The sequence below is a fragment of the Lissotriton vulgaris genome, chromosome 1_1 (assembly GCF_964263255.1).
Source record: "Lissotriton vulgaris chromosome 1_1, aLisVul1.2, whole genome shotgun sequence".
NCBI lineage: Eukaryota > Metazoa > Chordata > Amphibia > Caudata > Salamandridae > Lissotriton > Lissotriton vulgaris.
In genome coordinates, this window is record NC_141685.1 from 983,869,651 (window position 1) to 983,882,991 (window position 13,341).

Below are 13,341 nucleotides of genomic sequence, written 5' to 3' on the forward strand. Positions count from 1 at the left end.
AAACGGCCGGTTTTTATTTTCACACACCGTCACACAAGACATGGCAATAAGTGAAAGTAAAACATTTTAATGCTCACCACACACCATTGGAGAAAACTACCATGCGGAGTGGGGGGCATTGCTTTTTTCATGTAAAGATACAAAACACCTTGGGATTCATTTTGGGAAATAAAAAAGATGTTGAAATTGTGCTGTGCTGCAAAGTCATGTTAACAGAGCCACGTGGCACACTTTCAATGCCTTGACAGCAACAGCCATGGTCACTTTTCCTGCCAATGTAAGAGATTCATGCTAGGGCTGAGGACATTTTTAAATGTGAAATTTACAGGCATATGCATCACAGCTTTTTGCGATCGCAAACGGTACGATTCGCAAAAATCGTCCGTTTGCGATCGCAAAATCAGCTTTTGCGATGCATCAAGTTTGAGAATTCGCAATTAATTGCGCGTTCTCAAATTGCAGTTGCATTTAAGGAATCGCATTTTGCTTTTCCTTAAATGCAATGCAAGAACCACTTTGATGTAGCGATTTCGCTACCTGGGGTCACAACTTCATGGTAATATGCAAAAACGTTGAAAAATGCACTAAAGTGTATTTTTCAAAGTTGTAGGTTACACACACACTTGTCCTTGGGACAAGTGTGTGCACAGATCAACTTCAGGCAGGCAACAGGGTGTCCCTTTGACACCCTTGCACCCTTGAAATTGCATGCACAATTTGCGAGTACCAATTGGTACTCGCAAATTCCACATGCAATTTACCATTTATTCCTATGGGCCTGTAGGCCCATAGGAATGAATGGGAAGCCATTCCTTATTTGTGAAACGCAACTGCAACTCACAAATAAGGAATGTGTAGGAATCGCTAATTTTATAGCGATTCCTACATGCATAGGCTTTTGCGAGTTCTTAATTATCTTAATTAAGGACTCGCAAAACCCTAGCTTGATGCATGTGCCTGGTGGTATTTTATTTTGTCGCCATGATGGAATAAAATCCATACCGCGATCTTTAAATCAGCCCCAAAGTGTCTAAAGTTTCTACGTAATGTCTTTTCAGTAGGTACATGGGGTTTCTTTTTTGTCATCCATTGTTAATTGTTTTAATTGTAAATTTAATTTAGGTAGTAACATTATCATCTCTCTAAATCATCATATTATTATTATGTTTAAGATGAATTGTACTGTTGTGTTTTATTATAAGTAGGGGGATGTGCAATGTTTTCCTTTCATTCTTTAACCCCTTCGATGCTGATGACGAGCTCAGCTCATCATCAGCCATGGGGGGCGTGTGCGGATGACGAGCTGAGCTCGTCATCTAACGCAACTTTTGTAAAAGAGCCGCGCAGCGCAAAAATGACCGCTGCAGCGATTCGTTAACATGCCATGTCATCTAGAATGTTATTATGTCGCTAGGAATAAAGGGAATGTAAAGTCCGTTGAGAATGAAGTGCCGTTAGAGAAGAAAGCAGCCCAGGAGAGAGGTTGTTGAAGATGGCTCTCCAGGACTTAATAAAGAGCGGAACCTTACAGAAGTGTTGGTGGAGGTGTACACCATAAGGCCCACTCCCTGCCAAGCATACCTATTGCATACAAGGGCCTCCCTACCCAGTACAGCATACTCTCCTTTGAAAGACATAACCAACTAAACTGCCATGATACATAGTGCCTACCAGGGTCCACAAGCAATCCCACCTCTATACCACTGCTAACCATATAAACACATTTGTGAAGGGAATGGAACATCTCATACACAACAGCATATATCACAACCCTTCAGCATACAATCCAAACTACAACTGTGCAGCCCTTACCTGTTCCTCTCTACTGTTGATGATGACAAGGTTGGAGCCCTCTGCCTGGCAGGCCTTCTTTGCTTGATGTTGTGGCAGTGATAAACTCGAGAACAGGTAGCAAGTGTTGTTAAATTTTACCCACCCTATACGACACTGTTCACACATGGCATCTGTAAGCGAGAGCATAGATACATGTTACCAAACCAACAGGGACGCTGACTACACATGGAGTCTGGGAGACAAAAGTGAAAACCCACAGGGCCAATGTTTACATGTGTCCAAAAGAGTGAACAAGTGGTCACACCATTCCATTAAGTGGAGTACAGTGCATAAACAGAGCCTGTAAGGTATGGCAGGTAGACATACCACCCACATGGCCACTGCTTACACAAAAGGACAGAGCAGGAAACATGTCTCTGCAGGCCATGGTTTTACATGAGACCTGTAAGAGACAATACCGAGACATGTCCAAACAGCCACAGGGGTACTGCTTACACATGAGACCTGTAACAAAGAGGAGAAAGACATATGGAAAGCAAAGAGGCACTTATTTCAAAAGGAGCCTATACGAGAGAGCAGGGGTGCAGGTCCACTATTGATACATAAAACCTGCAAAATAGAACATGAAAATATGTCTCTGCATTCACAAGTCCTCTGTTTACACATAAACCCTGTAAGATAAAAAAGGGGAAGGCATGTGACAGAACAATCAGGGGCAATATTTACATATGAGATCTGTAAGTCATAACACGCAGACGTGAAGGTATCTACCGAGGCACTGGTAACACAAGACCTAAAAGACATATCACTGCAACCAAACGTGCACCATTTCCCTAAACCCATAGGGGGACCGTTTACACATAGAACCTGTATGACAGAGCAGGAAGACGTGTCAATGTACCCAGAAGAGCACTGTTTACAAAGGAGACCTGCGATCCAGAGCAGGAAAACATGTCACTGCAACTCCAGAGACATGATTTACAAAAAAGTCAGTAAAGCAGAGTAAGGAGTTTTCAAGAAAAAGCAAGAAACAAGCACGTACACTCATTCACAAGGGCACAGTTTACAAGTGGAGCCAGTATGTCAAAGCAGGAAGGCATGTAACAACACTTCCCAGCTCCATTACAGTTATTGAATGACCACAAAATAGGGTTACTGCATGAGTTTTTGCAGTCTTGCTGCTGACAGATTTGTAACCAATGCTCTGCCAAATACTTACCCTGGTCTTTGGGTCTGCTCCTTGCCGACGATTAGATAGCTGTCTTGTTTCTTGCCTATTTCAATTCCTTATTCCGGGTTTGATGGCTTATCGCCCATTCATTTTTTTAGCCCACTCCTGGAGCATGTAAGTTTCATCCTCCCTTTTGAGTGTATTCTTCCACTGGTGATGACAGTTAACTATTTTTCTTTTTAACATTTTGCTTTGACACTTGGGCTTTAGGACTGGAGGGCAGTGTATTTCCTGCTCCCTCCTATTTCTCTTTCCCACATTACCAGCCTCTGTCCTTCCCCCTTTCTGTCTCCATGTCCCAGTCTCACTACTTATCATGCTCCTCCCTTTCTGAACGAGATTGGAATCGGCCCCATAGTATGTTTGGAGCACAATATCTCAAATAAGAAAAAAATACTGGAACACCAACGTGTTACAGAGAACAAAGATGTAACATACCCACTGGTACAGCATTTTGAGGAGCAACATGAAAGTAATGCAGATCAATTAGAGGTTTATGCTATTTATAAATCTGATATAAACAAGGAGACAAGACTCTGATACTGCATAAATTAGAATCAAGATACATTAACAATTTGCAGCCTAAAATTCCAGATGGTCTGAACACTGATGAAGAGTTATGTGACACATCTGAAAAGAAGTGTTTCTTGAGAAAATACAATACATTTTTTCTCGTTATTTTCTCATTAGATATGGATTTTTGAGAAATCTCTCTAAGGTTTGTGCAGAAGAATTAACTAAATGTGACAACAGGAGACAGAATGTTGAGGACATTATTTTGCATTTGCACATATTACTGAGGCCCCTTTATGAGTCAGATGATCCATGGACTGCCAGACTCGCGGGGTGCGGCTCTGGCAGCCTCCCGACCGCCCTATTACGATATGGGCTGTTGGACCGCCACAGCCCCGCCACACGGTTCCCTGGCGGAGCTGCGGTGGTATGGAGGAATCCATGTGTTTTTCGGGACCGCTGTGGTCCCGCCAAGTATATTAAGAGTTTCCTCTCAGACAGGGTTTTCATGGCAGTTCCTCCTCCATGAAAGCCCTGGTGGGGAAGAAACGAAGGGGGTCCTACAGGCCCCTTGGTGTCTCTACGCCCTGTGGTAGCACAAAGGGGGGCACAACATGTGGCCCCCTGCATTCAGGCACACCACTTCTGGCACGACTTGGACTTTTAAGTACATGCTGTGCAGGAACTGTTTTTGGCGTTCCCATTGCGGGCCTGTTTTTAGAGGCTAGAAAAAGAAGAGGTAGAGGGGGGTCTGTGGGTTGGTTTATCGACCTACATATCTCATAACCCAATTAATATAAAAAAACATACAGGAGATATAAAGTCAGAATATGTGTTGTACTAAATCTTTGAGCTAAACGGAGTCGTGGAAAACACCAGAAATTACAAGTAGCTGAAAAACTCCCATCAGACCACCATTATGGCGTAGTATCGTCACGTGGGATACGGATGGTAAATCCAAGTCTTACCCAACCCATCAGGTGATGGTGTAGAGATGGATTCAAGGGTGACCGTCTAGCCACAATGTATTTCAATAAGGTGGTGATAGTGTGCAATGTGAAAAAAGTGTGAACTTAAAATTAACTACTGTGACAGAAAATATGTTTAATAGGCACTGTTACAGTGTTAAGGCTAAAATTACGCCCCATAGTGTGAAAATATAACTATGTAAAGGCGTGGTGCAGAGTGGTCGACATGTTTCAGCTTGATGGATAAACTATATCCAGCTTTCTTCAGGACCGTGATGTAATACACACTGCAGATGTCAGTGAAAAAACAACTAGTGTAATAGTGAAACAAGCAAAATATCAAGTCAAAATAGTCCTACCAGGAACTTGGATCCCCAATGTTGTCTGGAGGAAAAATAAGTAAATTATCCTTTCCTGTAGGAAGAGTTATACACAAAATATGTGATATCAAACTGTGTTTCCATATCATCACTAAACGGCAAAAAGAAAAGTACAAACAACACATATTGTGAAGACGAGCTGAAAGTCTCCTTCACTTAGCAGAGGCAATAGTCCTCCTGAATTTAAATGACAATGGTCATGATGATATTACAGTTACATACTCACCCAGCTTTATGTGGGAAGTCGCCTCACCTCACCCGGCACCCGCTCGGGAAAAATGAGGCCCTGCTCTGTTTAAAAAGATGGAAGAAATAGTAGAATATATTTCATCGCAGAAATAGTATAATTGCGATATATTTCTAAAGCTTCCAAAGGATTTTTTAACAATGTCCAGTTGCTCTCATGAAAGACACCGCCCCCTCAGACCAATGACTGAATCCATACTGGTCTAGACTAGAGATAAGGCAAGGAACTTTGTTTTTAAATTGTATATAGAGTCAGATGTCAAGCTCTAATGAAGAACAACATGGGAAGAGTTCAGTGTTTAAAGAGTAATAGCTAGGCATCAGCAGTAAAGTAGACTACAGTAAACTAGCCCTCTGTGCTCACCTCTCCGTCGGTACCTCTCGCCTGCTTCCAAGTGGGAGTGGAGGTACCGTACGGGAGGAGAGCGCGCCTTTTTATCCAGGAGGTGATTGGTTGAAATTAATCACACCTGTTGATGGTAAAAAGCGCTGCTTGATTAGCGATCTTGAATGCGCAGGGTCAAAGCTGTGATTGCGATGCGATGCACGCGAGATTGGCTGATCTTTATCATTAGTTCAGCCAAAAGGATAGCAGACATAATGCTAATCGAGATTCAAACATTAGAGGGTCAAATTAAAACCACCTGTAGCACACTCTGCAAGAAACGCCTGGATGAGACAAATAAAACCAATAAAGATTACAGGGACAAAATTCTCTCCAGTAAAGTTGACAAGTTCAAGAAAGACTTGGCCTGGTTCTCAATGGTTAAAATCTATCTCTACACCAGTGACAGCTATGTGGCACCTGGTTTTAATAGTAAGGGCAAACAATACGGGTCCAACTATTCCACCTCTGGATCAGACTCCAGTGACTCAGACACCACCGACACCACCAGGGGTCTACCCCGAGGAGGTGGTCAACATTTCTTTAAGCGAGGTGGCAGACAGAGAGGGGGTATGCAGGGTAATTATCCAGGCAATTTTCATAACCCCACCCCGTGGTGGCCTTCTGGTCCGTGGGATTTTCAACCACCTCCCTTTACGCAGCACATGAATCCATATACACAACATCAACAGTTCTTCTCTGATCCGTCTTTTTTAGGATGTGGCCGCGGACAAAACCGCGGTAAGAGAAGAGGACAACAAACCGTTCATTGCCAGATGGATCCCTCGTTCCCCAACACACGGAGCAGGAAAGCTGCATTACAGAGCACCAGCACGGAGGGGAGCGGAACTTAACAGTCAATTTAAGCTCGCGCATCCTGACTCCAATTGAACACACTGTCATGGAGAAGGGACTTGGTTTTGTTCCAACAAACAGAGGTGATCCTTTTCAAATGCGGATAGAACTTGAAAAATTCTTTAGGAAGGTACGCCTTCACTTTTTCTTTAAAAACAAGACTGCCCCTGATATAATCACGGATGAAATATCTGCCAACACGGGGCTACGTCCTAAATCTACCTTCACCCCCCTAGCTCACCAAGTTCCATCTCAGGTGACCACTTTTGAAACAGCTGTCACACATGACATTATGAGGTTACATGAGGAAGTCCCCCATTGTTTTCACAATCTCTCGAAACAAGAAAAGAATGCCCTCACGAACTTGTCTAAGGACTCGTCCATAATAATCAAACCAGCAGATAAGGGTGGGGCTATGGTTGTACTGGACGCACACCAGTACCGACAAGAATGTCTAATACAATTGAATAACATCCAAAACTACCGCCGACTGTCTGAAGACCCGACAGGACGGCTTCTCACAGTTATCAAGACTCTAGTAGATGAGGGCAGTGCGGAAGGGTGGATAACTCCCCAGGAGGCAAGATTCCTGGTAGCAAATCATCCTGTTACACCTGGTTTCTATTGCCTCCCTAAAATCCACAAAGCCACTAGACCACCTCCAGGGCGCCCTATCATTTCAGGGATTGGTTCACTTTTGGAGCCTCTATCCACATTTGTGGATTTCTTTCCCAGGCCTGTAGTTAAAGACATGCCTACATATCTACAGGACACAGCAGATGTTCTGAGATTGTTGCCAGAATGAGAGTTCAACGTCGAGACAGACCTTTTGGTCAGTTTCGACATTGAGTCACTCTATACCTGTATACCACAGGAGGAGCCCTTAGAGACTGTCAGACGACTATTGTCTTTGCGAGATCTTAACAGCATTACCCCTGTGAGCTTTATTCTTGACTGTGCTAAAATAGCCATGATGGAGAACTTCTTCAAATTTGAAGAACAGTTCTTCCTACAGATCTCCGGAACTTCTATGGGGAGCATTTATGCCCCGAGCCTCGCCAACCTTTATGTCCACCAATTTGAGCAAGAGCATGTTCTCGACCATAGCAACCCATTTTTACATCAAGTGTTGCTATGGAGGAGATACATCGATGACATCCTGGTAGTTTGGCGAGGCTCAATATCAGAGATCCATCTTTTCCATCAATGGCTCAACACTCAAAGCCAGTACTTAAAATTCACGGTTGAGTTTAGCAGCGAGAGGCTATCCTTTTTGGATCTGTCCATTTTTCCAGCAGCTGCTAGGCTCCAATGCGAGCTCTACACCAAACCCATGGCAAGAAACTCTCTCCTTGAATACAGTAGTCATCACCCACGCTCACTACGAGCCAACTTACCAGTGGGTCAGTTCCTTCGGGTGAGAAGAAACTGTTCATCCAAGGAACTTTTTGACAAACATGCAACTACATTGTCCAGTCACTTACAAGATAGACAATACCCTAAACACCTAGTCAAGAGGGCTTGGAAACGTGCCTCGAATAATAACCGGGAGGCACTCCTAGAAAGGAGACCTACAAAACCCCCACTAGAAAGATTGACATTTGTAAGTACATTTAATGTCCACTCCAACAAAATCCAGAAAACAATACGCAGACATTGGGACATCCTTAACATCACGGACACTAACATACCCTTACGCTGTTCTCTTTTAAAAGAGCACCCAGCTTGCGTGACAGTTTGGTTCATACCAGACCTAGAATCCAAGAGAAAGACAGACCGGCTACACTATGGGATCTTCCGCCAGTACAGGGCCACTATCCGTGTGGCTCTTGTAGTGCTTGTCCACAGACTATAAAAACGGACAAAATTGATCTAGGCACAGGCAAGATATGGCTTCTGAAAAAACATACGAATTGTAACTCTGAAAGAGTCATATACATGGTAACCTGTCCGTGCTCTCTAAGGTACATTGGGTATACCACCCGTAGAATTAAACTTAGGATCAGTGAGCATAAGAGCACGATTCGGTGCCATAAACAATCTACTCGCTTGACTGACCATTTTCTTACTCACAAACATACAGCAGAGGATATGAGATGGGTGGTTTTAGAACAGCCATTCATCCCCCCCACATTAGCGACATTTCCAGATTCCTGTTTACTAGGGAACAAAGGTGGATTTTCTTCCTTAAAAGTGACAACAGGGGCCTCAACGACGATATAGCTTGGATGTCATTGTAGGTTATCCACTAGATCCCCCTATACATGTGCAGTAAGTTTCCTTTAATATAGGAGACATTAAGGGGCATCCTATAGATCTTTATAACATTAAATACCTACATACTGGGCTTCTGTTGCTAATACATGGAGTGCTACAACTTACTGCACTCTGAGCCTGGTCTTGTTTATCTCTCATTTTAGGGAGTTTCAGATGAATACATTTATAACATCTGGTTCCACTACCTGTATATGAAACAGTTATGTTTGCTAATGGCCGTTTCTTCCCAAGTATATGGCTGAGCATCCTATAGATCTATTTGCGCCACGTCTCACAAATTTATGACACGCTTTTTGGTGCATACGAAGTACTGGTCTGTTGTGAGCACATACTACCACTTTTTTTTATTAGATCTGGGGTGGTTTATACCTCTTGCGAGACCCCTTTCTCCTGTTAAAGTTTTTTAAAATCGATCCTTTAATAGGCAGGACACATACCGATGGCCGAGCGCGGCGATAGTGACCTCGGGCACTTTACCGCGCATGCGCAATACAATCATTCTCATTGCGCATGCGCTAGAGACTACCGTCTCTTGGCGACCGCGCATGCGTATGCTTGGCTCGGATCGCAATCACAGCTTTGACCGTGCGCATTCAAGATCGGTACTCAAGCAGCGCTTTTTACCATCAACAGGTGTGATTAATTTCAACCAATCACCTCCTGGATAAAAAGGCGCGCTCTCCTCCCGTACGGTACCTCCACTCTCACTTGGAAGCAGGCGAGAGGTACCGACGGAGAGGTGAGCACAGAGGGCTAGTTTACTATAGTCTACTTTACTGCTGATGCCTAGCTATTACTCTTTAAATACTGAACTCTTCCCATGTTGTTCTTCATTAGAGCTTAACATCTGACTCTATATACAATTTAAAAACAAGGTTCCTTGCCTTATCTCTAGTCTGGACCAGTATGGATTCAGTCATTGGTCTGAGGGGGCGGTGTCTTTCATGAGAGCAACTGGACATTGTTAAAAAATACTTTGGAAGCTTTAGAAATATATCGCAATTATACTATTTCTGCGATGAAATATATTCTACTATTTCTTCCATATTTTTAAACAGAGCGGGCCTCATTTTTCCCGAGCGGGTGCCGGGTGAGGTGAGGCGACTTCCCACATAAAGCTGGGTGAGTATGTAACTGTAATATCATCATGACCATTGTCATTTAAATTCAGGAGGACTATTGCCTCTGCTAAGTGAAGGAGACTTTCAGCTCGTCTTCACAATATGTGTTGTTTGTACTTTTCTTTTTGCTATTTAGTGATGATATGGAAACACAGTTTGATATCACATATTTTGTGTATAACTCTTCCTACAGGAAAGGATAATTTACTCATTTTTCCTCCAGACAACATTGGGGATCCAAGTTCCTGGTAGGACTATTTTGACTTGATATTTTGCTTGTTTCACTATTAAACTAGTTGTTTTTTCACTGGCATCTGCAGTGTGTATTACATCACGGTCCTGAAGGAAGCTGAATATAGTTTATCCGTCAAGCTGAAACATGTCGACCACTCTGCACCACGCCTTTACATCGTTATATTTTCCCACTATGGGGCGTAATTTTAGCCTTAACACTGTAACAGTGCCTATGAAACATATTTTCTGTCACAGTAGTTAATTTTAAGTTCACACTTTTTTCACATTGCACACCATCACCACCTTATTGAAATACATTGTGGCTAGAGGGTCACCCTTGAATCCATCTCTACACCATCACCTGATGGGTTGGGTAAGACTTGGATTTACCATCCGTATCCCACGTGACGATACTACGCCATAATGGTGGTCTGATGGGAGTTTTTCAGCCACATGTAATTTCTGGTGTTTTCCACGACTCCGTTCTGTTTTTAGAGGCACCACCATGGGAACGCTAAAAAAAGCCTGCCAGACAGGAGGAATCTCCGAATCTGGCAGGCATTCTGACCACGGCTTTGGTGGTGCGGTGGCGGGTGGACCTGGCCTCGCACTGCCAAAGTCGCAATTGTGCCCTAACTGTTGCACTAGTGTTTTTCTGATAAGGTGAACTTTTATGCATCACCTTACTCAACAATTGATTACAAATCAATACACTGTAATTTACACATAGCAGAAAAGATGTATAATACACTAGGAAGTTCCATTAAAATACATTCTCATAAAACTTTAAAATTACTTTGGCATTATTGCCAACTGTAACATTCCAATCGTGGGATATGATAAGCTGCCTTTGACTATCTACTGTGAAAGAGCAGACACAGAAGTGCCACATTGAATTGCCAACTGTAACAAAATGGTCTTCCATTAAATTTGGTATACAACGCTAATATGTATCTATAAATATTATTGAGCACAAATATCATGTCAAAAATGTTGTGAGGGCAAGGGTATAATGGCATAGAATATTGCAGGTACAAATATCATCATTTAGGTTTGTAATATCATTTTACTTAAGGTTGTTATATATGATGTTGCATTTTAATTATTTCATAATGTGTTATTGGATTGTATGTTATAAGTTATTATCATTTATTGTTTATTATCTTCATTCTTTTTTAGTACAGTTTATTATTTCTTTGTTTGGTATTATTGTTTAAAGAATTATTGTTCAATTTCAAGGGAAGTAGGGCGGAAAGTCTTTTTATTGTGTATTTTATATTTTTGTCTAAATTGTTTATTCATTCATTAAGTTTTATTTGGTTAATTGATTAGTTATATATTTTTTTAATTGTTTGGACTAATTGATTTAATCCATTTTATTGTATTATATTTACTTTTTTAAAATCTAGTCATTTATTGTATTAATTTATTATGATGTATTTATTTATTTTTATTAAAGATGTTGATTTTTTGCAGGTTGTTGGATTTGCATTTGAGTTGGAGAGAAGTATTTTACATATTTATATTTTTAACATATTAATTGGTAAATAATGTTTAATTGATGAACTTATATTTTTAGGTATGTTCAATATTTGGGGGGCGATTTCGATGTCAGGTGGAATTGCTTCTGCCCAACATCGACTCGGTCCTGAGACCGTCCTACACCCGGTCGGCAGACCCGATCACCCAATCAGGATGCGACCGAACACTGTTTGGTCGCATTACTACATTTCCCTATGGGAGCATGCATTACAGCTGTAAACCAGCCGTAAAGCATGCTCCCATAGCAAAATTGGAGGTGTGGCTCATCTCTGCACCCCGAGGCCAAGGTGCCTGCCACAGGGTGAAAGGATCATCAGGGGGGGCACCAGAGGCCGCACTCACAAGATGATCCTGCTGAATAGACGAAACATGCTTTCTGACATACCTGCAAACTGTATCTGCTGTTGCTCGGGCTGCTGACCGAGGGTGCGCCTCTTCGTGGGATCCTTAGCGCTTTATCTGGGACCTTTGACCTCGCCGGACCCGCTTTGCGGGTCCCGCAGCGCCTGGTCATCTGGGGCTGCTGGTTGTCGAGAGTACACGGCTGAGGAGCGGGCAGGCAGAGGAGCCGGCGGGGCTGCGAGCACAGGCAGGGACTCCAGTATCCAGGAGCCCCTGCGCGCCCATTGCTCACACCTGGGCTGCTCTCCCCGCTGGCCACGCCCCCCGCCTTGGAGTAGAAAACCGGGCTGAGTCCATCGACCTGTGGAATACCTGCAAACTGTATCTGCTGTTGCTCGGGCTGCTGACCGAGGGTGCGCCTCTTCGTGGGATCCTGAGCGCTTTATCTGGGACCTTTGACCTCGCCGGACCCGCTTCGCGGGTCCCGCAGCGCCTGGTCATCTGGGGCTGCTGGTTGTCGAGAGTACACGGCTGAGGAACGGGCAGGCAGAGGAGCCGGCGGGGCTGCGAGCACAGGCAGGGACTCCAGTATCCAGGAGCCCCTGCGCGCCCATTGCTCACACCTGGGCTGCTCTCCCCGCTGGCCACGCCCCCCGCCTTGGAGTAGAAAACCGGGCTGAGTCCATCGACCTGTGGAATACCTGCAAACTGTATCTGCTGTTGCTCGGGCTGCTGACCGAGGGTGCGCCTCTTCGTGGGATCCTTAGCGCTTTATCTGGGACCTTTGACCTCGCCGGACCCGCTTCGCAGGTCCCGCAGCGCCTGGTCATCTGGGGCTGCTGGTTGTCGAGAGTACACGGCTGAGGAGCGGGCAGGCAGAGGAGCCGGCGGGGCTGCGAGCACAGGCAGGGACTCCAGTATCCAGGAGCCCCTGCGCGCCCATTGCTCACACCTGGGCTGCTCTCCCCGCTGGCCACACCCCCCTGTCCACCAACCAATGACTGACACTGATAGGGAATAAAAACGGACCAAGACACCCGCGTCGCGGGAGCGCGCCGGGAGAAGCCCGGGACAAGGGCGGGACCGTCTGTGGCCGTCCGGGGCCGAAGGAGGCCGGGCTGGGCCACCCCCCTTACCAGTGACATATAGCATCTCCTCCAGTAAGTGGCATAGAAACGTTGGATTTGATTAGTGATTAATATGGCAATGTCCACATCAACAAGCTCTGTAAATAGCCACCTGATAACTCCTCCTGTAGAGTCTGGTCCACTGGCAATTGGGCCCTTAGACAAATTCTTTTTTAACCGTTCACTGGCAATAGACAAAGAGTTAACCTTGGCAGAGAAGCGCGCAGAGCGTAGACTATCAATCGAAATACTTAAGAATTCAACGGATAAGTTTCCAAATCTAGCTTACCCCACCCTGGTAACTCCCTTGTCATCAGTGAACCTCC

General features: G+C 44.2%; 1 protein-coding gene across 2 annotated transcripts in view; it reads right to left on the reverse strand.

The window, feature by feature from the left end:
• Nucleotides 1–13,341, reverse strand: part of LOC147748345 (CD209 antigen-like protein C) — a 358,434-nt gene that overhangs the window by 90,930 nt on the left and 254,163 nt on the right. For both annotated transcript variants that reach the window (XM_086960502.1, XM_086960511.1), the window contains exon 5: nucleotides 1,813–1,964. In XM_086960502.1, the coding sequence (XP_086816628.1) occupies nucleotides 1,813–1,964 (152 nt within the window). The remainder of the gene's footprint in view (nucleotides 1–1,812; nucleotides 1,965–13,341) is intronic.